This window comes from Carettochelys insculpta, chromosome 26 (assembly GCF_033958435.1).
Source record: "Carettochelys insculpta isolate YL-2023 chromosome 26, ASM3395843v1, whole genome shotgun sequence".
Classification (NCBI taxonomy): domain Eukaryota; kingdom Metazoa; phylum Chordata; order Testudines; family Carettochelyidae; genus Carettochelys; species Carettochelys insculpta.
The window spans coordinates 13,812,032-13,835,910 of NC_134162.1; the positions used below are offsets into that span (position 1 = coordinate 13,812,032).

The 23,879-nt window shown below is 45.7% G+C and overlaps 1 protein-coding gene across 2 annotated transcripts in view; it reads left to right on the forward strand.

The window, feature by feature from the left end:
• Positions 1-23,879, forward strand: part of CAMK1G (calcium/calmodulin dependent protein kinase IG) — a 426,418-nt gene that overhangs the window by 402,041 nt on the left and 498 nt on the right. For both annotated transcript variants that reach the window (XM_074977532.1, XM_074977533.1), the window contains 10 exons: positions 10,731-10,859; positions 11,875-11,949; positions 14,171-14,309; positions 15,874-15,997; positions 18,256-18,331; positions 18,730-18,842; positions 19,818-19,896; positions 20,334-20,421; positions 21,133-21,551; positions 22,234-22,362. In XM_074977532.1, the coding sequence (XP_074833633.1) occupies positions 10,731-10,859; positions 11,875-11,949; positions 14,171-14,309; positions 15,874-15,997; positions 18,256-18,331; positions 18,730-18,842; positions 19,818-19,896; positions 20,334-20,421; positions 21,133-21,551; positions 22,234-22,324 (1,333 nt within the window). In that variant the 3' untranslated portion in view covers positions 22,325-22,362. The remainder of the gene's footprint in view (positions 1-10,730; positions 10,860-11,874; positions 11,950-14,170; positions 14,310-15,873; positions 15,998-18,255; positions 18,332-18,729; positions 18,843-19,817; positions 19,897-20,333; positions 20,422-21,132; positions 21,552-22,233; positions 22,363-23,879) is intronic.

A 23,879-nucleotide genomic window follows, 5' to 3' on the forward strand; every position in this document is an offset into this window, starting at 1 on the left:
ATTTTGCTTTGGCCAAGTTAGTAGTTAATTAAAGTGGAACAGCATCAACAGGAAAGACTGGAGGAGCCCTACCACCAAGTCCAGCACTGAGGATATTCACGTTTCAGCAGGCAAACAGAAGAGCGATTGAACCAAACTGCCCAATAGGTTGGGTCATGGGCTCTCAATCAGGCATATGTATACAACTAAGGGGGCTCAGAGGGCTTTCTGGGGCTGCATTAACTCATGTAGATCAGTGGATCTCAGCCTGGGGGGGCTGCAGCCCCAGGGAGGCTCATGGGCTGCATTTATTGGTGTGGCAAATGCAGGGCTGGCATTAGGGTGAGTGCCTGGAACCCCCTACCACAAGGGGCCATGTTTCACCCTTGGATGGGGAGCTTGGCCTTCAGACTAGGCTCACAAGTGAGTAACAGGCTTGGGTATCCCATCAAGGACACAGTGAGGTTGATTAATCAGGGCAAACTTCAAAGTACTGGGCCAAACAATCTCCAAAGCTGGTGCCTATTTCCAATAACTAGACGCACCCATCCTGCCAGAGGCAACATAAGCAGGGCAGGAAGGCTCAGCCCTCTCTCCAAATGGTGGGAGGTGACAGGAGCAGAGGTTCTACCCACCATGCTCCTACAGCTGCTGCACTCTTCAGCCACACTGCGAGGGAGAGGAGGTGTGGTGCAACAACATAGAGACAGATGCCACTGCCCTGCCAGGTAAGGGGATGGGGCAGGGCAACAGCCTGCTCCCAAGTCCCAGGCAGCCTCCAGCCACCTGCCTTGGGATACTGGTCACTGCCAGATGAAGTGCAGTGGGACAGACACCTCCCTAAATAAGGTGATAAGAGGAAGGGGAGAGTATGTGGGCTCCAGGCTAGGGGCAGCATAGAAAGGAGTCATGGTGGGGGGCTGGTGCCCCATCTTTGTCTCCCCCTACTCCTCCTGCCTATGAATCCAGCAGCAAAGAGCTTCTACAATAACTTGCTGGTCACCCAGATGCTTTAAAGCAATCCAGACTTAAGCTCCCTCCCAGACAGCCAACTCTAATATGATGGGGATTACTGAAAATCTTGTTCAGCATATGTAAAGGTCTAACTATCCCAAGGGACTGGATACATATCTTACCCAAATACATGCTTCCAGCCCGTTCTTATGCACTAAACTAAGATTTATTAAAAAGGAAAAGAAAGAGCATTGGTTAAAAGAATGTGATACATACAGCTCTGAACAATTGCTTTGGTCAGTTTCACAGTAGATACGGTGAGCTGTTGAATGGCAAAGTGTTCTTTCAGAATGCCTGCCATCGTTTATAGCCCAAGTAGGGCAGTGACCAATATCGGGACAGTCCAGACTGGAGCAACTCATCTTCCTCTGCTGAAGCTTAAGCAGTTCTGGGGTGCTAGGCATCTTGGGCAGTCATTCCTTGGGTCAAACATTGTGGCTTTGAAGTAAAAGCTTCCATTTCCGATGTATAAACAGGTAACTAGTTGCATTCTCAGCATAAAGTAATTATCCATTAAGCATTTCATACTGTCTCCTCCAAACTTCAGAGAGCAATATGGATAGTGACATTATTATATCCAAGTTTCATCTAACTGCTAACATTCACTCTTGAGCTCTGAATCAATGATGTATAATTTCAAACAGGCACCATTTGGTCACATGTTTAACATCTAACAAGTTCAAGTACACCTAGACCAACACAGTCACTATCTCCTTCCAGTTCTCTTGCAATACATATTCACACATTAATGTTCTAGTCTATTTAACATGACTTTGTTGGCCTTTTTTTCTTAAAAACAAGGCTTGGCCCTACCTACCATTCATATACTTTTCTAATATGTCCTTAAAAAGTCAGATATGGGGCATTTAGCCTGCTAATTGCTTGAACCCCTCTGGCCCAGTGCCACGCACATTTATATTCCAATGATGTATGTTATAATTCTATTGTAAAAATGGGAAAATAACCCCCTTTTTTGCCAATAAGTGTGCTGTTTCACTTCTTTTGTAGGTTTGTCTGACTTTAAAATCTACTTAAAAGTGAGGTGAAACCTGGGGTATTCACAGAGGTGAAAGTAAGCAGGTGGGTAGCTGCAGCAAAAGCCAGGAGGGAGCAAAAGAAGGAGCTGGCAGGGACCCAGGCTGCAATATGACAATACCTGTAAGAAATTTGAAGTTTCTTTCGCTCCTGAATATGCAAGACAAATCAGACTCCTGAAAGGGGTATAAGAGGTGAAATTCTGTGCTAGAGCCCGAGCCATTATAATGCTCTTCAGCATGGTCTTTAGGTTTTGAAGTAGCACAATGGCCCATTGCTTGGGTTTCTGGGGCTCCTTTCTTGATTCTCCTTCAGACTCTGAGTGATTGTGAGTAAGTTGCTTCACCTCTCTGTGCCTTGCTTCTTGCAACTTCAAAATGGGAAGGAAGCCTCTTGTCTGCAAAGAACTGGTTAAATAGCCGCTGAGGTCCATGAACACTCCAACTGCTTTGATGCAAATGGTTGCATGGTGCTGATTGCTTCAGAAATCACAAGCTGCTGAATTACCCACAGAAAACAGGATCTCTCCTCCTAAACCCTTCCCTACCTGTAATCCTTTCTTTCCGTTTGACAAAAGCCCTTAATTTTCCAAAAGCCCCTGCCTCTGCTTAGCTTCAGCCTCAATTGCTTGATGATGATTACAAGGCTGAGTGAGCAAATGATTTCTCCTTCGCTTGCTGAATCCTGTTTAATTCTCAATGTCAGACTCCAATGAGTATCCCTTCCCCTACATTCAGGCCAATCAGGATGTTGCTTGGCCCACCCCCCAATGAAACTTTCAAAGCTGGACTGGCTCTGTGGGTAGTGGGTGGCCTAGGAGACAGACAGCTGTAATGACACCACTGCTTCCTCCCTTTCTCTAAACCTGCCACTTAAGTTTGTTCGTACTCACATCCACCTTCTCAGCCAGCCACAACTGTGATGCTTCACACCCTTAGCCGCTGCTCACCTATGGCTACAGAAATGATCCCAAGAGCAGTTTAGTCCTGACTGCAGTTGCCTTTCTGGGCTCAGAACTGTGCAGCTGCAATACCTGATTCCTCTGTTTTATCTGTGCTGTGCTTCCTGGTTCACACTTCAAATGTATCACTCCAAGGAGCATGGAGCTCAGCCCTGCACTGCGACATTACAGGATTCCCCACATATCCTTCTGCCCCCTCAGTACCATGCCTGGCAAAAGGGGTGGGCTCAGCAGAAAGTAAACAGCAAATATGTAGCCTACCTCCCTTGACTCGGTCTGCATTGCTCTGTGTGGTATAAACAGGACTAGTGAGTCCCACAACAAATAATTGCACCTCTCTTGCTCCCCCGAAATGAATGAATCTTGCATAGCTCTACGCTGTGGGGGAAATGGGAAAAGGTGGAGAAATGGCATGCCTGTAGCCAGAAACAGTGGGCAAACAGCCCTGATGAGATGCAGAGAGAATAAGGGAGCCTAGAGCTCAGTTTTACCACATGCCTAATGAGGAGAATGACCTGGACACACAGAATTTTTGCTCAGTTTGTTCCAGTCTGCAGACACCCCCAGGTTACTACAGGAGGAAGGAGAAGGGCTGCTGTGAAAGCAAAGCAGCCCTGGGGAGAAGGGCATGGAGACTCATTTCATTAAGGTCCCTGAGGCAGTTCTCTGGAAATATGAAAATAACACAGTGGAGTTTATCATTTGCACAGTAATGGTTTAAAATCTGAGGGCCCTGTCCCCCAGAAAATCTGATCAACTTGAGTGGAACTGACAGCAGAACCTAGCCCCCAGAATAGGTCCAGATCCAAACTTTGTGACTGCCCCTGATTCTAAACAGCCTGGGTCTGCACCTCTTCCCAGCTCCGATCCAATCACTAGTTCTACTGCAAATTAATATGCCAATGCTCATGATTAATTCTCATTGTGTAAAAAAGATGCTAAATTCACCTCACAGAATCGGAGACTCCTAGAGCAGGAAGGGACCTCAGGAGGTCGTCAAGTCTAACTCATTGCCCAAAGCAGGACCACCCCTAACTAAATCATCCCAGCCAGGACTTTGTCAAACTGGGACTTAAAAACCTCTAGGGATGGAGATTGTGCCCCCTCTCTAGGTTATCCATCCTATCATCCATCCTTCATGTCATTATCTTGTGCACCTGTCGTAACTTAGTTTGAACATTCTCTGTGATATAGGCACTATATAAGCACTTCTTTAAAACACAGCCCAGTGCAATGTGGCCCTGATCCCTTGACTGGAACTGTTAGATACAGGGAATAACAACATGGGAAGAGTTTTACTGATTTAGGATTTTGAATGGCCATTTCCCGGAGCTCAAACACTTTGATGTTTTGTTCATTCACAATACAAGCTTCCAGGCAAACCTAAAATATTCAGGATTCCAAAGGTTATTTTAACTATTTACAAACTTGCATTTTCTCTCCCTCCACCTTCTGTTCCATCTATGCTATTCTAGTCCATGGACTTTACCAATGACCGCTTCTGTGCTGCATGTTACATCTTTTGGAACTTAACAGCTTAACTATTCCTTGTGCGTGTACACAAAGCTGGTAAAACTTTCTTAAGGCAATTGAGTGGGGAAAAGGGAATTCTATAAGTGAGACTATCCTGTAACAGGAATGTGCAGCTGAGTTTCCATGAAATTCAGCATTGTCTCCAGAGTTAAGCTGGTGCTGTGAATTGTACGTTGCTATGGTCAGCCCCAGAAATGAGCTGAGTCAGTGGTTCTCAACCAGGGCCAGGTGTGGGTATGCAAAAGTCTTCCAGGGCATACATCAGCTCATCCAGACCAGTGGTTCCCAACCCATTTGTGGACCCCTATCAAAGCCAATCCTAGCTGCTATGTACACTTCATTAACTGAAAAAGGAAACCACCACATAGATTTTTGGAAAGTAATTAATAACACTACTGGAAGACATTTAATTTAAAATAATTTATTGTAACTTGACAATTTATTTAAAACTTATTTGCCATGAATCCCCTGCAACACCTTCAGGCCTGCGGATGCCAGGTTGGGAACCACTGATCTAGATCTTTACCTACTTAAGCACCAAGCTACGTGAAAAGCACCAGTAAAGTCAATATAAACTAAAACTTCATACTCATTTATACTGCTGTATAGGTTATAACCTGATATGTAAATACAATAGTTATATTCCAATTGATTTATTTTATCGCTCTATGGCAAAAATGCAGTCAGCAGTTTTTTCAGTAATGGGCTGTGACACTTGTATTTTTGTCTGATTTTGCAATTGAGTAATTTCTAAGTGAGGCTAATCTTGGGGTGCACAGCAGTCTGTGAAGGTTGAGCATCTTGAGGTTAAATTATTCAGCAGCCCTGTCCTAGAGGAGAGTGAAGGGAAGGTGTGCTCCTTCCTCACCACTTGGTCGTTCCATGGGCTTTTAGTATGGGGACATAATTACTTGTTTCAGAATGAAATGTGGAACAGCTGCTCTAGCATCTGATCTGCAGGCTGTTCATTTCCTACCACAGCATTACAAAGATGGTATTAGCAGTGAGGATTGGTGCCACGTGCAGTGGGTGTCTCAGTAGGTCAGCATTGATTAGCACTGAAGAGAGTTGACAATAAATGGGGAGGTAGGCTAAAAAAAATCCCTGAAATTACTGGGAGGGGGGCACCAGTATCCTTGGATGTTGCAAGGATCCCAAGGACAGTGAAAAATTGGATGTGAGACATTTAGATGCTTTCCAAGGGAAACTCAAATCAGACAGAGTAGGTCTGACCTGTATTGGGATCGCTTTTTTCAAATTGTTCCTGGAAAAAAAATTCATTGCTAATCCAATCTGTCAGGATTTCATTCTTCATGTGACACTATTGCCAGGGGCACTGGCAGGATGGAGGTATGAGATGATGAAGGACCAGTTTGTCTGTGCATGTATGAAGAAGCTGAGTACGAGATTGAAGACAGAATAGCGGGTAGTGAACTTAGAAGTAACGCTGTGGGAGATGCTGAGCATTTAGTTAAATCTGGTCCTTCTTTAGGTGCCCAGGAATGGGAGCAGAGTTCTCTTTAAAATGGGGCTCCAGTCCTGGGTGCTGAGCACTTGGAAGATCTGATTCTATGGATATACAGAGTGTTTGGTGAGTTAAAGATTGGGGATTAGGAACTCAGGAAGATGAGGATGAGACAAAATTGAGCATCAAACAGTGATTTATTCTATAGATCCACAGAAGAGATGGGGGAGGAGGCAGTCTGAGCAGTTGAAATCAGTGGGCAACAGAGTTGAATTGGCTCTTGAGAGTGAATTTTTTTCCCTTGAAAGCATTCTGTCTGGTGTGCGTCTCACTTCTGGGAAGTTTCTGCCCCTGGAGTGCTCCCTTCTGGAAGGGAGGTCCAAAGAGCACAGAACAGCGTGGTGGCAGTTACAGCAGGGGTGGGGAACCTTTTTCTGTTCAGGACCTATAGACCAATCAGTGAGGGACCACAGAATTGAAAAGCCAAAACCAAACCAAAACAACCCCACACCTCACTGATGTGGCCAGGGCTAGGAGGTCTGAGTGGGAGGGAAGTGTTGGACCAGGCTGGAAACTGGGGTCTCTGGGTGTGAGGGAGGTGCAGGAGTTGGCTGTGGGTGGGTGATATAGGCCAGACTGGCATGCAGAGGTCTGAGCAGGAAGAGGATATAAGAGAATGATGGGGACATTGATCTAGGTGAGATGAAGGGTGCAGGAGGGTGTGGGGGCCCTAAGGGAGGGGGCTGGGTGGGAAGGGAATACATGAGGGTTTGGCTTGTGGGGCCTGGGACAGAGGGCAGAGAAGCGGGGGGGGGGTCACTTCCTGTCTTCATCCCAGGTCTCCTGCAGAGCCCATGGTCTGGATCCAGACTGCAGCTTGCCTGATCTGGCCCTCAGGGCTCAGCACCCTCCATCCTCCCATGGGCTGGATTCCATGAAGGGGAGCCCCACGCTTTGGGGCCCAGATCCAGAGAAGCTGTGGTCCATCGGGATCCGCCACCCCTGAGTTACAGTCTCAACAGTAAACTCTCCTTCACCCAACAGGTCATTACAGTTTTGAGAGGACTCTCTCAGTGCAAGTTAATTCTCATTTGATTCACTGTGAAACTCTACAAAGGTCATGTCCTTAACTTTATAACTCCCTAGAGGTGCTGGGAACTGGATGTTTCATAAACTGTTTCCTAAACTGTCCCCTGAATTCTGCTTCCATTTCTCTTGGACCGTCCCTGCTCCACAGGGCCTGATTTCACAGCACCACAATACAGAGAGTGCACCAGTGTAGTTAAGGTGGCTTAAAGAAGTGACACTCTGATTTAAGGGTCCTGTGGCACCTTATAGACTAACAGAAAAGTTTAGAGCATGAGCTTTCGTGAGTTAACTCATGAAAGCTCATGCTCTAAACTTTTCTGTTAGTCTATAAGGTGCCACAGGACCCTTCGTTGCTGCTACAGATCCAGACTAACACGGCTACCCCTCTGATACTCTGATTTAAGACTCAGACCCTTGCATTTTCTGCTCCTTCTGTTTCCATACCCTGCTGGAACCCACAGTGCAGGAGAGACCATGCAGGTGGAAGGAGAAAAGTTGTTGAACCTCAAAACATCTCAGGATTAGCTGTGTTTCAAATAGTCAGTGGCTGGCACTCCTCCCCTGGATGCTAGCCCATGATCTGCACATCTCCAGGCTAAGCCAGCACAGTTGCCCACCTGATTGGGGGGAAGGGCAAAAAAGATATGTCAGAGACTAAGATATGCAGGCAGGACTGTGCATAGCTTGACTCAGGGCAGCTGCTCTCTCCTTACTGTAGGCGAGCCATGTCACCAGCTGCTTTCCTCTCTTTTTTTCTGCTATGAGTCGCTGCTGCTGGCTAGCAACTGAATACACAATCAATCAGCTGTGTGCCAGATGGGTACCACTCTGTGTGCTAGCCAAGCTTTCTGGGCAGCATGCTGGGCGCTTTGAGTGGAATATGAGTGGCAAATTTTCTCATTTTCATTACAGTAACATCTACAGATCCCAACAAAGTAAGCAGCCCCACTGTGCTGGGTGCTGTATGGACACATGGTAAGAGCTAGTCATAGAATCATAGAACACTAGAACTCAGGGTGGGGACCTTAAGAGGTCATTGAGTCCAGTCCCCTGCCATTATGGCAGGACCAAGCACCATCTGTATAATCCCATGCAGATGTTTATCCAACCTGCTCTTCAATATCTCCAATGATGAAGATTCCACAACTTTGCTAGGCAATTTACTCCAGTGTTTAACCAGCCTGACAGTTAGGAAGTTTTTCCTAACGTCCAACCTAAACCTCCCTTGCTGCAATTTTAGCCCATTGCTCCTTGTCCAAGCCTCAGAGGTCAAGGAGGATAATTTTTCTCCGTCCTCCTTGTAACACTCTTTTAGGTACTTAAAAGCTGTTGTTGGTCTTCTCTTTTCCACACTAAACAACCCTACTTTTTAATCATCCCCCATAGTAGTGTTTTCTAGTCCTTGCTCTGAGGAATTTACTATCAAAGTAGACAAGAGAAAAAGTGAGGAAGAGACTTGCCCACAGTCGAAGAGTTGTGAAGAAACTCAAGGTCTCCTGAGAACTATTGGATCACACTCTAACCTTCTCTTCTCTAGCTCCCTTAAAGCACATAGCTGTACTGGCAATTATGTGTGTAAACACCATCAGTTAATCTCATGTGCAGGTGGTGAGGATTACTTGCAAAGAGCTTGGTAAAGCAGTCACTGGTGCTATCACCTGATGTGTTTAGCTGCCTAAGCATAAACCTTTAACAGGATTGTAGGCTTGGGAATGTTATAAATATTCACCCTTCATTGTAAGGAGTTGAACTCTCTTATGAGGGATGTGTTGAGTATGCATCTATCACATTTTAATTCACAGCATGCCATTCTAAGTCAGTTGTGCAAGAAACCAGTGCCAGATGCATCTGATACCAAAAGGAAATGTTATGTAGTGAACTGGTTTTATCCAGTAACAGCAACGAAGGGTCCTGTGGCACCTTATAGACTAACAGAAAAGTTTTGAGCACGAGCTTTCGTGAGCACAGACTCACTTCATCAGATGCCCACTGTGCTCACGAAAGCTCATGCTCAGAATTTTTCTGTTAGTCTATAAGGTGCCACAGGACCCTTGGTTGCTGTTACAGATCCAGACTAACACGGCTACCCCTCCGACACTTGATTTTGTCCAGTTATTTCACATTAGATGGGCAGAACTTGAATGAATGCACTGACAAGCACCCAAAATGGTTCTCAAGCATTAGGAAAAGTTCTCATATACCTGACATGAAGCCACATCTGGGGCAGGAAGCAGTAGATCCTTCTGTGCCAGTGCCATTTCAGAGGTGTGCTGAGCTGGGAAAATGGAAAAATAACTCTATTAATGGAAACAGCAGAGGAATGCAAAGGAGGCAGAACATAATACTTGACTCAAGTTAGAAGCGGACTGGGATTCCATGATTACTCCTGCTCTGGTTTAAAAAGAACCCAAAAAGCCACGGGATCTTTAATGGCAATGAGCAGTCAGGGATTTTATTTAGTGCCTCACTAGACATGCATTAGAGTGGGGAAATCCTGACTCTCGGTCCCACTAGATGACAGTACAGAGGCTCGGAGAAGGGCAGTAAAATGTTTAGGTGCTGATCACTTCCTTCTCAATAACCTGACAGAAGAGAGAGAAAACACAGAAATTTGGAGTAATGCTTTGTGTTGGCTCCACTAAATCAATGCTTACAGTTTGAACACTAGAGGAAAATATTATTGGAAACTAAACTGACTTTTTTGTTGTTAAAACATAGCAAGTGATCAGAGTGAATGATACAGGGATGAAAAAATACACTTGATGGAATTCCCCTTTTAAAAATTACTAAAATACTAACAAATTTTGACAATCCCTTTTTAAAGAAATCCAGAATAAATATTAACTTCATAAAAATAATACTGGATGTTTGAAAATACAATCTTTTAAGTAAAGCATTCACCTTTTCCTTTTATTTAAAAAAAACAGTTAAGAATCAGAGCATTGGCAGGTAAATCTGCTAATTATGAATATATTGAGTACTAGATGTTAAAGCCATGTGAAACTGTACAGGCTTGGTTAACAAGGTTCATTCAAATATATTCTTTGGTTTAAATCCATGTGGACTCCTTGTGTCTGAAATATTGCCAATACCTTGCAGGGTCCTGAATGGCACATTTCAAAATGGCAACATGAAGGCAATAGAATTTTGAAGCCATATGTACATGACAATAATGGAACAGACTGAATCTCTCTTACCTGGAACTCTCTTGTCTGGCAACATCTGTAATCTGACATGCTTTTAGTCAGTCAGATGACCACTTATCATGGCTATGGCAAAGTTTTCTGTAGTTCCATAAACTTAGTTCACAGCCACCAGTCCTGGCTCTGCATTCTGTGCTTTTCTTTAGCTATAATTTACCTCTAAACGTCATCTAAGAGCCCAGTAAGCAGTGGAAGTGTTGGTAATGTGCTAGACAGTATTGATTTCCCATGGTCCAGCAAATTCTCTGGTTTGGTGCTGGGCAGGAGATATTCCACCTGTATCTTAAATATGTGAGGCTAATTACAAATAGCATGCACTTAGAGTAGAAGCTTCAATCATCAAATTACTTGCCTGCTTTTTTCCTTCCACTCTTTTTCCATATGTTTGCTTCCAGCTCACATCTGTGCCATCTATTGAAACAAATTTCTCTTTCATTTGTTTTCTCCATAGAGGTGCCTTTTCAGAAGTTTTCCTAGTGAAGCACAGGACAACTGGGAAACTCTTTGCTCTAAAGTGCATCAAGAAGTCTCCTGTCATCAGGGACAGCAGCCTGGAGAATGAAATAGCAGTGCTGAAGAAGTGAGTATAATTTTGAATGTGAAGCACAGCAAACTACTCTTCCAGGATATGCAACTTTAGAACCTAACCTGCAACGTTCTGTAATGTAAGGGCCCTTTGTCACTGCTGCTGTGCAAATTTGCATCTCTTTAAAAGTGGAAGCAGGAGATGAAAGGAAGACAAGTGTTTGGTATTCATTTCAATTCTCTGAAGAGAGGGATATTTGTAAAGTGGATTTATATGTTCCTCTTGCCAAGTCCAATAGTGTTGCAGGAGAACTGGAGAAAGAAACAGATGAAAATCAAGCAGCATAATGAGTAACAGAAAAGTTAGGTTGACAACACTGTCTAAAAAAAACATTTAGAGAACAACAAGAAGTCCTGTGGCACCTTGTAGATGAACAGATATTTTGGAGCATAAGCTTTTGTGGGCAAAGACCTGCTCCATCAGATGCATGAGTCATTTTGCCCACAAAAGCTTATGCTCCAAAAATCTGTTCGTCTATAAGGTGCCACAGGATGACTACTTCTTGAAGATGCAGACTAACACGGCTACCCCTCTGATACTTGTCACCATTTAGAGACTTGTTCTTCACTGGCCAAATGAGTAAAATGTTACTATTTCCCTTTCACATAAACACATTTTACAGTGGCATAAATGGCAACACAATGTACAAAGCAGGAAAGCCATCAGCCACAAGGGAGCCAAAGTAATCTTTGAATAGGAGAAGATCGAAGTGCATTAACAAATGGTTGATGCCTGTCAGCCAGACCCACCTAGCCACAGCTTTTGGCTAGTGCAGGCTTGGTTCACACCCCAGCTTGCTACAAACTAATGTTTGAGCAAGCAAGCACTGAGTTTCATCTCATTCACTCCTGCCTGCATCAGAAATCACTCATGTGGAAGGGAGGAGAATTTTTGCTGAGAGAAACTGGTGTAAAGCCAGAGGAAAAACAGACCCATGACTTTGAGCTTGACAGGGCACTTTTATCCTCCACAAATAAGTTTCTAACCCAAGTTTCTTTGCTGGTTGCAGAATAAAGCATGAAAACATTGTGACGCTGGAAGATATTTATGAAAGCGCAACCCACTTTTACCTGGTCATGCAACTGTAAGTACCTGAAGCCTCACCTCTGTCTGTGCTGCACAGAAACAGCTGCAACATTTACCTGGTGCTGTATGTCTACATCAGCACCCCCCATGCAGGATTCAGGCACTCAAATTTGAAAGTCAAATACACAAGTATCCAAGGTCCCCACAGTACTTAACACAAGTCGCCATTCTGACAGATGCTTCATCAATGGCTTGTGAACAACACGGTTTGAGAGATGCAACTTTCTGGGGCTTTTCTTCACTGTGCACTGGCCTTCTTTTATGTTACTAGTGTGTGTCTAAGCTCAGGTCAGGATCTCAGGCAGTTGTCACAGGATGGGCACGTTTCTAATGAAAGCTATGCCAGGCAAACCTGCGCCTGTCGAAGAGGAACTGGGCAAAGTGTGGGCAGCAAAGTAAGCGGCTAGATGGGGAAACACCTGAGGGCGTCCCTGCTTTGACTGATGGATTAAGTGTGGATTCCTCTAATGAGGATTGTTTTACGCGGACTAACTCAGTAAATCCAGTCACATGTCAGAGTCTGGAGACTGCTCAGCACATAAGGCTGAAAGTCAGAAGGGAAACCCCTCTTGGTCCTTGGTGTTCAGACAACTCGGTAGCTAAATGAAGGCAATTTGGGTTTAATAAGCTTGGTCACTTGTACTTACTGGCTGTCAGCACTCAGAGGTACACAAATGAATTAGTGAGCGCTTCCAATGCTCATCGCAGAGTGAGGAGCCAAACTGGTGGCATCAAGGCAAGAGGTCTGGGGTCACCCTGAACTTTTTCTATGTGCATCAGCCTTAGGGTGAGTGCTGTGGCCAGGTGGCTGAGTTGCAATGACTACCCCCAGTCTCAGGGCAGCATGGCCTAATGTGTGGAGAGTGCAGTGGGGATCCTCTTATGCCATGTTGTGTGGCTGAATGGCCAGAGTTAGTATTATCTCTTTGCCAAGGCACCATGGCCTAATAGCCAGAGCCATGTAGCTGCTTTTTGATCAGGGCTCTAAGGCCTAGCAGCTGGAGTTAGTAGGATGGCCATCTTTGTCAGGGCTGTGTAGCCTTATCAGTCATGGGGTGGGCTATGTCCTTGGGCAGGTGACAACCAGGGAAGGGGGGGCATAGACCCTCCCTACTCCAGTGGGTCCCAGTCCAGGGCCTGGTGATGGCAGCGTTGCTTACCTCCACCTTGGCTGAGATCCTGCTGAAATATGACCAACTAAGCGTGTTTTTATGACCAGTTCCCTGTTAAGTTGCCAAGTCACTTCCTAACCATTCCTCAGTGGTTTGTCCTGCGACTCCCAGGGCCTCTCTTCCCAGGATGGCATCAGGTGTCTGCAGATTGTGCATCATCTCTGGCTGGCTGGTCTCTGCATTTGGAAGTGCTGACAGTCTCTCCCTAGGAACCTACTGTGCCTATCCATTCCCTTCCACACACAGCTCCGACTGAGCCAAGCAGCTCCCTTTTCTATCAGAGTCCCAGCTGGAGTATGCCTAGCAGTGCCAAGAGGGCATGACCCCCTCAGCCCACAGACAAGAATTAACCCCTGCAGTGCTGGTACATCTCACCGCCAAGTGCATGAGGCTGTTGAGATTTGAACCAGGAAAGCGCAGATAACGTACTGATGAAAGCTCATTATCTGGTAGATAAATTTTAGTCTTTAAGGGGCTACGGCACAGCTTGTTTTTTATGATGCTACAGACTAACACAGCTACCCTTCTGAGACTATTTATCATAGAGATGAGGGTGATCTAGATAAAGTAGTACAGTAAACGCTCGAAATGTGCAATATCAAGTTGCACTTAACTTGCATTAATGTGAGTTAAGTACAGCTCAAAATCTTGCTTCCCATGGCCCTGATTCAACCACCCAAGCAGGGCTCTGGCTCAGCACCCCCCTACCTGGCTCCGGCTCAACCCCCCAACTTGCAGCTCTGGCTTGTCCCCACTTCTGCATGCGGCTCTGGCTCAACCCTCCCCAGCACTTATCTTTCCAAAGGAACTCCCAGTGCTCCTGCTGCTTCCCTGGCTGCAGAATGCATATTCTGCTGGGGAAAAAGCTCCCCTTCACTTATGTGAAATTCGAGTTGAGGTTGCGTGGGAATGCAACCCTCACCTAAATAGAAGCACTACTGTACATTTTTTTTCATGCCTACGTCAAGCACAACTGCTCTTGTCTCTTCATAGCTTTTTCATCTCTGCACTCTTTAGCTAGTGATGCATGTGATATCCCCCCTTCAGGGTGTCTGGCGGGGAGCTGTTTGACCGGATTTTGGAACGAGGCGTTTATACAGAGAAAGATGCGAGCGTAGTGATCCGCCAGGTCCTGGCAGCAGTGATGTATCTCCACGACAATGGAATAGTTCACCGGGATTTAAAGGTAGGTAGACATTGTGCTCCTGGGAAACATCACTGCCCTGTGAAATGAACAATGTCTGCAGTGCAGCACTGCAGGGCTCACTAGAGCACACAGTGAAATCCTAAGGCTCACCAGCTTTTTAAGATCATGCTTGTCTCTGCCACCACCCAGTAGATCATCTATAAGGTTTGACGCTGGGCCCTTCAGCATAAAAAGCACACAAGTCTCTTATGTAAGGTGCTGGGGCAACTCGACTTGGTGGTAATCATATCAAGTTGCACCAATCGCACTCATCCATTGCCTTGTGCACAGTGAGCATTAGCCTCACTCCTGACATGCCACAGCACCATTTTCTGGAATCAGAGCTGGGCGTGCTTGCAATAGGAACCTACATATGCAAGTGTATGGGTGCATAAAATGGTGTCCCTACATGGAGTCACTGCCCCCGAGAATAGGGATATGGACCTGTTCTGGGCTCAGTTCTTTAGACAATGTCACTTCAGCTCATGTTAGCAGACATCCAGGTTATCTGGTCTCCCTATTTGAGTCAGCAGCATAAGGCTGCAAATTACAAAACTCCTTTAGACTGAATGTCAAAAACCTGGTGCAACAACATAGTACAAATAACAATTTTGCTTTTCTAGGATCCTTGGGTCCCATACCCACAATGTGAGACAGCCCCGCCCCAGGGAGTTTAGTCTAGGTTCCAGATGAGGGCTCATATGAGGCTCGTCTCTGCAGTGACCTGCTGTCATTGATGGTTTGTCTTCAACAGCCCCGAGCAATAGGGAGGCATTACTCGCCCTTACGGAAAGGGAAGTGAAGCACTAGGTAGAGCAGATGAATGATTTGCACTTGGTCACACAAAGACTATGGCAAAGCTGCTAGGAAATGGACTTGGGTCTCAAGTCCCAGCCCAATGCCCTACTCTCTAGAGCAGCATTTCTTTAACTGTGTTCCATGGAATGCTGCCCTTTGGTGGACAACTCACAGGTGAGCCATGAACGTTCAGAAAAATACACGGATGGGATCTATTCTCTGTTCTTAAAACCAGATACAATGTTATTCCAGTGCAGCGAGACCTAATTAAATTACTTCATTTTGTTTGTGCTGTATATGTTGTTGGTTTTTTGTTGTGTTTTGGGGAGGTGGTTTTTGTTTGGATGGTTGGGGTTTTTTTGGGCATGTTTTGGTGTTTTGCTTTGTTTTTTGTCTGACAATTCTTTTGAAGAAAAACTTTGTTGGTGTTCCACATAAAAAATATTCTTGTTAGGTGTTGCAAGGTCTCCAAAAGTTTAAGAAACACTGCTCGAGAACATCCTTCCTGACTAAAACTAAGCCAATCAAAGGTCGGTGTAAAATGAAACCTAGTTGGTAGTGCAGACAACCTGGTAGGGAGACCCTAGAAATGCATTTATCATTCTGCTGACTTGGTTTTACAGCAAAGTCACCACTGTATCCCCCCAACCACCCTCTATTTTTATTTTGTGCATCCACAGAAGAAAAAATTTAAAAAAGTGTAGATTGTTGCTATCCCTCTGAATGTCAGTGCTGCACGTAAAGTCTAACCATTTCCTACCAACAGCCTGAAAACCTGCTTTACCTGACTCCTGAAGAAAACTCCAAAATCATGATCACAGACTTTGGCTTGTCTAAAATGGAGCAAAATGGCATCATGTCCACTGCTTGTGGGACTCCAGGATATGTTGGTGAGCAAGGATGACCTCTCCCTGATGACTTTCATGATCCAGGCCCTCATAAGCCTCCTATACACTTTCCAGAAGAAAGCAAGGAAATAACATGCATATAAGTAACATTGATAACAAACACACAGTGAGGGCTGCAGAACAATTAGATTAGTGATATGATTTTTAAAGATGGCAAAATCTGAGCACGCTTAAAGGAGAGAGGTGTCCAATACACACTTTGAAAAAAATTAGTCAAACCTTAACGTTATTCCAGAATTTATTTTATAATTAAGAAAAAAAAATGGAAATCAATGGGATTTTGGTAACTGAAATCAACAGGAGCTTTCTTTGAGGTAAGGATTTCAGGATCTGGCCTAGTAAGTAATATCTGCAGGGATTCCCTTGAGTCTGGTCAGCAGATGTCTGTGAGACAGCCTGTCCTAGTGGCTTGAGAGCTCCAGGATTCCTGCATTCTAACCTATCTCTAAATAGCACTCTCACCTTGTGGAAGTCACGCAGACATACTTTCCCTCTTCCCCCATCTTCAAAATGTATTTACTACTTTCATAGGTCTAAAATCTAATGGCAGAATTCCCTTTCTATGCTCGGGAGCTCTAGCCCAGAAACTGAAAATAACAAAATGAACCAATCGGTATAAGGACTCACCAGAAGGGTAGCTGTATTAGTCTGTAGCTGCAAAAACAAGGATACGTCCTGTGGCACCTTAAAGACCAAGGCAATGGTTAAATTACAGTGATCTGTCAACAGAGACAAAAGCCACTCAGAAGAGCTCTCCACTCTGACACAGCAGCTGGACTGCCTGGCCACTCTCTTGACAAAACAAGGGCCTGGAAGTATAGCAGATGAGGCTGTCCATTGTCCTGGAAGCACAGTCTGTCTAGAGCAGGCCCTCCAGAGCGTCCACACAGCTTTTTTTGTTGACAGAATCTGTCAACAGCAGCATTGTGCCTCATGGCTGTGAGGCAGAATGCTGCCAGCGAAATTGCTGAGATTTGACTACAAAACCAACTGCGTGTGTGGACATTCCACCGATTTGGTCAGCAAAACTCACTAGTGTAACAGTAGCCTAACAGATTTATTTGGACATAAGCTTTCATGGGGAACGCCCCCCCTGCACTTTGTCAGGTGCATATCCCAAGTGGTGGTGATAGAACTAGGTAATGCCCATGCAGCATTTTGAGGCTATAAAACTCTATGTAAGAACAACCAGATGTAAAAGAGAACAGACAACCTTTCAACCTGGAACAGAGATCCAAAGGTTAGAAGCTAAAGCTAGACAAATTCAGACTACAAATAGGATGCAAAATTTTAATAGTCACTGAAAAGAATTACAAGGTGGATTCTTCATCACTTCCAGCCTATCAATCAATACCCAATGCTTTTCTAAAAAGGAGGAGGCTACAACTCAACCAGAATTATAGGCCTGATGACACATTAAGTGAGGTCCTCTGGCTTTTATTACACAGGTCAAACTAGATTATCATAATGTTCTTTATGACCTTAAAATCTGCTGCTTGGTATTGGAGGGATGGTAAAAGCACAGACTTGTGTGTTTATACTGGGGTGGAGACCTACAGCCCATGGGATGGATCCAGCCAGCAGCTTGCTTTGATCCAGCCCGGGAGGCTCAGAGCTCTCCCCTCCCCAGCAGTGGAAAGCCCAAAGCCTTGTGGACCTGATCAAAGCAAGTTACATTCAGTGTTTGACCCATGGGCTTTGCACCAGAACAGCTTTGTCCCCTGCGCTGCTTGTAGGCTCTACCCCATCACTCCCATTGGACAGGAATCTTAGCCAATAAGAAGGGGGGGGAGACAGTGCCAGCTCCCAGATGGTGGTGCAGAGCTCCCTGTGCCCCTCTCCCTTAACCAGAACTGCACCAGGTAGGTGCCCCCTCCCTGTCCCAGCCAGTCCCTGGACCCTCACAATGTTCCTGTATCCTTCCTCCCTCCCAGATGGTTCTGCACCCTGCTCCTGCCCAGACCCCACCCCCCTCCCTGCTCCTGCATCCCACCTCCCATCCAGACCTCCCCCTCTCACCTTGCTTTTACCATCTTCCCACTCCGTCAACAGCTCCTTCCAACATACTGACCCCTTCATTGTGGGCCCCACCCTACACCCAAAGTGTACTAGCTCTGGAACTCCCTCTCCAATGTAAAAGCCTTGCACATCAGGTTCAGGAGTGCTCAGTGTCAAGTCATTTGCTACCCTGAAATGGTTAATATTCCCTATAACTTGAATTTGCTTTTCATTTCCTGTAGCTCCAGAGGTCCTAGCACAGAAACCATATAGCAAAGCTGTAGATTGCTGGTCTATTGGAGTCATTACCTATATCTTGTGAGTATGAGCCAACAGTGCCCTTGCTTTGACAGATCATCAGGATTCTTCACTGAGCTGGCCCCTTGTGTGACACAATATCTGTTTTGTGCAGACTGACCTGTGCACTATTCCTTCAGTAATGTAAAACAATCTGTCGGACTCCCCTTCTGTGCTTTCCAAGTTCAGCTTCATCCCACTAGCTGCATCCCTGTTGTGGCTTTGTCCTGACATTACTGCACTGGGGCTTTGAACCTTTTTGTGAATGGTTACACCCAGACCATGCAGCACAAGAAATACAGCATCCTCTGCTATTCTTCACTTACCTTTGTGATACACACCTGCTAACCCTGGTAGAGATGAGAAATCTTGTGCATGCAGAGGGAGGTGCTAGTCAACCTCTTCCTGTTCTACCCCAGGCTGTGTGGATACCCTCCCTTCTACGAAGAAACAGAATCCAAACTCTTTGAAAAGATTAAAGAAGGCTACTATGAGTTTGAGTCTCCATTTTGGGATGATATCTCCGAGTCAGGTAAATCTCATCCTCTGGAGAGCATCTTAACAGCACCCTGCCCCCTTTCCAGAATGCAACATCTGCAGTCCACAACTCTTCTTTTCACCGAGGGGCTGAGAGCTACGAGGAAGTACAAGAGAAGGAGAGTTCAGTGAATCACATCCTCAGTCGGGGGCTGACAGACTTGCCAAGCCCTTGGGCATGAGGAGGAAGTGCCATGCTTGTGAAAGGGGCAGGGCCAGAGGCAGCAAACCATGAGCACCTCTCAGATTGCCCCTCCAAGCCTTCAGCACCATTGAAAGCATACCATTGCCAGGCTCTTGGAACAATTTTAAGGGCTGGGGGCTCTGGCCACCGCCACAGTAGCAGCAGCACCAGCAGGGAGCCCTGGGTCCTTTTTGAATTGATGGGCCCAGGGCGATTGCCCTCTCCCACCACATTGGTGGGCTTGATCTTTGTCTTTTCCACAGCAAGCTATTTTCTGGGTTTTCTGGCCACAGAAAGGGTTCCGTTTGCCTTTTTCTGACACTGGGGTGGGTCATCAGTGTCCCGAGGCCAGACTTGGTTCACCCTGGTGGGCCACCAGATGTTTTGTGTACCTGCACATCCCCAGGTGCAGCCGCTCACCACTCCCAATGCCCGTGGTTCACTGTTCCCAAAAAGGGAGCTGCAGGAAACAGTGGTCTGGGCCACAGGCTGACTATTGCCCACCCCAGCTCTAAAGCTTCTGGTACTGGCCAGCTCAGAGATTGGCCACAGAACTGGCTGGGGCAGAGGTATGAGCCACTCTGACAATAAAAGGTGACTTATCTTCAGCTGATGCTGTCCCCTAAGCAAGGTATCTCCACTGAGCCTACATCCATCTTACTTTGGGGAGGGTGTCACAGTATTGTGGGTTTCAACGCAGACACTTCAGCAACATGTTTTATTTGCCTGTGTTTACTGTGTCACAGCTAAGATGTGATTCTGTCTCTCTGCATTCCCCCCAAACAGCCAAGGATTTCATCTGTCATTTACTGGAGAAGGATCCAAACAAGAGGTTCACCTGTGAAAAAGCTCTGAGACACCCCTGGTGAGAGCAGCTTGTCTCCTGCCATGTACATGTGCACCTAACATTGCCACTGGTAGCAGATGGAATCTGTCAGCCTCAGCATTTAGCCCGAGAATGCTCTGTTGCCTTTGGAACGGTGATGTCATACTGCATGCGAGGGTTTTCTTTGCAATCTGACTTGAAACATTGTCTTGTTTCTCTTTTGTGAGGAAAGAAAGTGATCATTAGAGTGGTTCTTTGAGCACAGTTCGCCTTTAAGATCGGAGGGAAACAATCCCACTCTGATATTTTTCTCAGTTCTGAAGCGTGTGTTTGTATTATGGTTTGTTGCTGTTTTTCCTTTGGGTTTAATTACTCTTGATTGACTGTACAAAGCAGTTAGCTGCCTTCAGAATGCACAATGCCTCTCAAATGCCATCTGCCTACAAGCCCATTTTTTTTTCTCTCCCCATCTGCAGGATTGCTGGAAATACAGCCCTGCACCGGGACATATATCCATCTGTCAGCGCTCAGATCCAGAAAAACTTTGCAAAGAGCAAATGGAGGGTAGGTTGTTTGCCGTTGGGAGCTCTGGAACTAGTTGCAAATCACAGGCCAGTTGCTGCCAGCTAGCCATGAGCACCACCTGAAACTGCATGGATAAGCCCTTCCAAAATTGGACCCCTTTCCCCAGAAATTAGCTTGAATAGTGTACTTTAGCGTTCATAGTATGGTAGGACCAAGAGATCTCTGCTGAAATTAGAGCCTTCCATAGTGCTGAAAGAGAGTTCGAAATCAAGACTAAGGGTAGGAAGAGGAAAGATTACAGTCCCCATATTACTGAGGCACCAAGAGACTTGCTTGTGGGAACTAAGCCTAGGTTTCCCATGTCTCACTTTACATCAGTTCTTGTGAGATTGGCACTGCTTCCTGGCTGCAGCGAGGTTGGCAAAGCTGCAAGAACAGCCTCGTCTATGGCATTTTAGTGACTGTGTTCCAAATTTGGGTTCAGATTTGAGCAGGCTCTTGCAGCCAGGACCAGTCTGTAAAACTAAAGTCCACAGCTGCCTTATCAAAAAGGAAGGGGGGGTGAAATTCTCCCCAGCCTGAGCTCATGCCAGGGTTGAGCTGGGCCCATCTGCAGTTTATTTTGGCACTGGGCAATGCAATAATATAACGGTAGTAAAATAGGTTACTATTAAGGATGCATCGTCCATTCACTCGTAGCCTCCAGGTAGTTTGAAAGACGGTCATGGTTCTTTTATGTCTCTTGCTCAGCAAGCCTTCAATGCTGCAGCTGTTGTGCGCCACATGAAGAAACTCCACATGAACTGCCATGCACGGGCTGATGCTGACCTCCCAGCAATACAAGTGTCAGAAGTATCCAGACTTGACAACCATCTGGTCCCCACCATCCAAGAGGAGCCCAGTCAAGACAAGAAAATGCTAATCCCCATGTTAGCATGTCAGATTCCTCCCAGCCAGCTTGACCAAAATGCCCAAGTGACACAGAGCAAGTCACTAGATCGTTTGGTTAATGGGTCACTCCCCATCGACAAGAGTTTGATCCTGCCGGACAATCAGAGTCCTCCAACTAGACCTTCTTGTGGTTGCAGTTCAGCCTGTGGTGGGCATGAGAAAGCAAAGACTGTCTTCTGCTCCGAGTCTGTGCTACTTAAAAAAGCTACCAAAACCCAGTAGGTAGCCACATTGTCTGTGCTAACTCCAGAGCCAGGTTTATCTTCCCAGCATGGTTCCTGCCATCAAATGGCACTGGGCTTTCTAGAAAGGTGGCAGATGCATTAAGTTGCAAGCCTCAGGGGTAGGTGGGAAAGAGGGGAGGGAGAGGGGACAGAGGGAATTTGTGGAGTGGCTTGATAGATGTGGCCAGCCAAACCCCCTGCCATTCTTTTGGATAACTGCCTTGGACATCAGGTTAAGATCAGTGTTCCCTCTAATTTTTTCCATTCACACATGGAATAAATTTTGTTACATGCACTAAGGCATGGTCACATGTGAACCACATGCTGCCAGTTGTGGGCACTCTGCTAATCAGCCTGGGCAGCTGCCCAAGTGCTCAGCGTACAGGGAACACTGGCTGAGACACAGTGGCCAGGTGACATAGCAAATCTTAGAATATAAGAGCTTCACTCTCCAGCATCCTCAATCTGGTGCTGTCTCATCATCTGGAAGGATTTAGGAATTATTTTTGCAGTTGTGAAAAATACTGGTCCTGCTTCTCAGCTGGCATTGATCAGCTTAGCTACATTAGCTAAGTAGCTGGTCCATGCTTCATATAGAAAAATAGTTTTCTGCTCCATTAAGGAATGTATCTGGATGTTGCTCTTCACTTCTTGCATTTTCTCTCTTCCCAACCAGTCACTTCAAATCAGAGGTTATCGTTCCTGTGAAAACCAATAACCATTCACACCGTGGCACTGGGCAAACTGGTGTTTGTTTGGTGATGTGATTGGCTGGTCATCCATTTGAGCCAATACATCTGTAATGGTAAGTGCACCAAGATGAAAATAACTATTGCTTTAAAATCAGGATAAGGCAAAGTAAGTCTGGATTGTAGAGTTAGCTGTTTTAGTTGTAAGCATGGCTGAAAGACTTTGTGGCTGCAAGAATCTGAGGAACTGAAGCATGCTTCAACTTGAGTTTAGGACAGTTCCGTGAATCGAGGGGCCAGACTGTTTCTATGGGAGTTGCTCACATCCTACTGCATCAGAATAGGACCCCTTTGGGTTATGTCCTGTAGAAGAGAGGGAGAATGTAGCCCTACCATCCTGAATGGCACTGGATTGAGAGCTCTTAAGTCAGAGCAAAAGCAATCTGGACCAGTCTGAGATGATATGCAGGTTTTGGCCAATGGCCATAGTGCTGCGTGGTGGCCGATATAAAACATGATGGAGCAGTCTACCTCAGAGGAGGAAAGCATCCACTCCCACAACCCACTAGCACTGTAAGCACTCTCAGCAAGTTTCAAGGATATGAAAGATGACCATAGAGCCTAAAGTACTTTTCCCACCCTTAGCTGGGATCCAGCTAGGTCAGGTGTGAGTGCTGATGGGGCCCAGCAGCATAGGGAAATCTGCTCCTAATTAGAAAGTGATCACCTATTAGAGGCACAGGAATGTCTGTGGGATTGTAGAAGTACTTTCTTGTCCGCTGAGGAATGAATCATGGATTAGTCAAGCAGATGCTTGCAGAGTGTGTCCTTTGTGGCTCTATGCCAGTTATTTTCTAAAAGTATAGTAGTTCTATTACCTGAAGACAAAGATCCCAAGAAGTATTATGACACTTTACATGAAGGAACATATTCCCCTCAATGAAGGGGAGAGTATAAGTTAGCCCACCCTCCTCTGCCATAGAGGGTAAGAAGTCTGTCACTATGGTTCAGATTTTTATACAAAGGGTGTAAGATTACACAGACACACTCACGAGGTGTTAGAGGTAGCTTGAAGCACATCGGTAGGAAACGTTATCACCCATGTTGGAATCTGTTGCTTTATAACTACTGGAGTAAACTGCCTAGTGAGATTGGGAACCTCCATCACTGGAGGTTTTTAAGAGCAGGTTAGACAAGTACTTGTCAGGAATGGTCTAGAAGATGGTGGTCAATCCTGCCGTGAGGGCAGGGGAGTGGATTTGATGACCTTTTGTAGTTTCTTACAGTTCTATGACTGATCACTTACAAATTATAACAGAATCAAAACACTCACAAATCAACCTACTATATTTGAGAGAGTTTGTCTGCGTCTGTCCAAGAACTCCCCCGTATTCAGTATACCGCTTCCTCTTGGAATAAGTTAGAAGCAGTGGTGAGCAAATTAGTTACAGTGAGCCCCACTTTTCATCCCTGCCTTTAGCAGGCCCCTCCCCAACCTGTCTGGTGTAATCCAGAGGGAGGGAAATTTTGGTTATGTTTATATGAAGCCCTCCCCCCACACACACACACACTTTGGCAGTAGTGGGGAAGCAGGTGGCCCCTCTGTGGCCCCTACCCCCTCAGCCTAACCTGA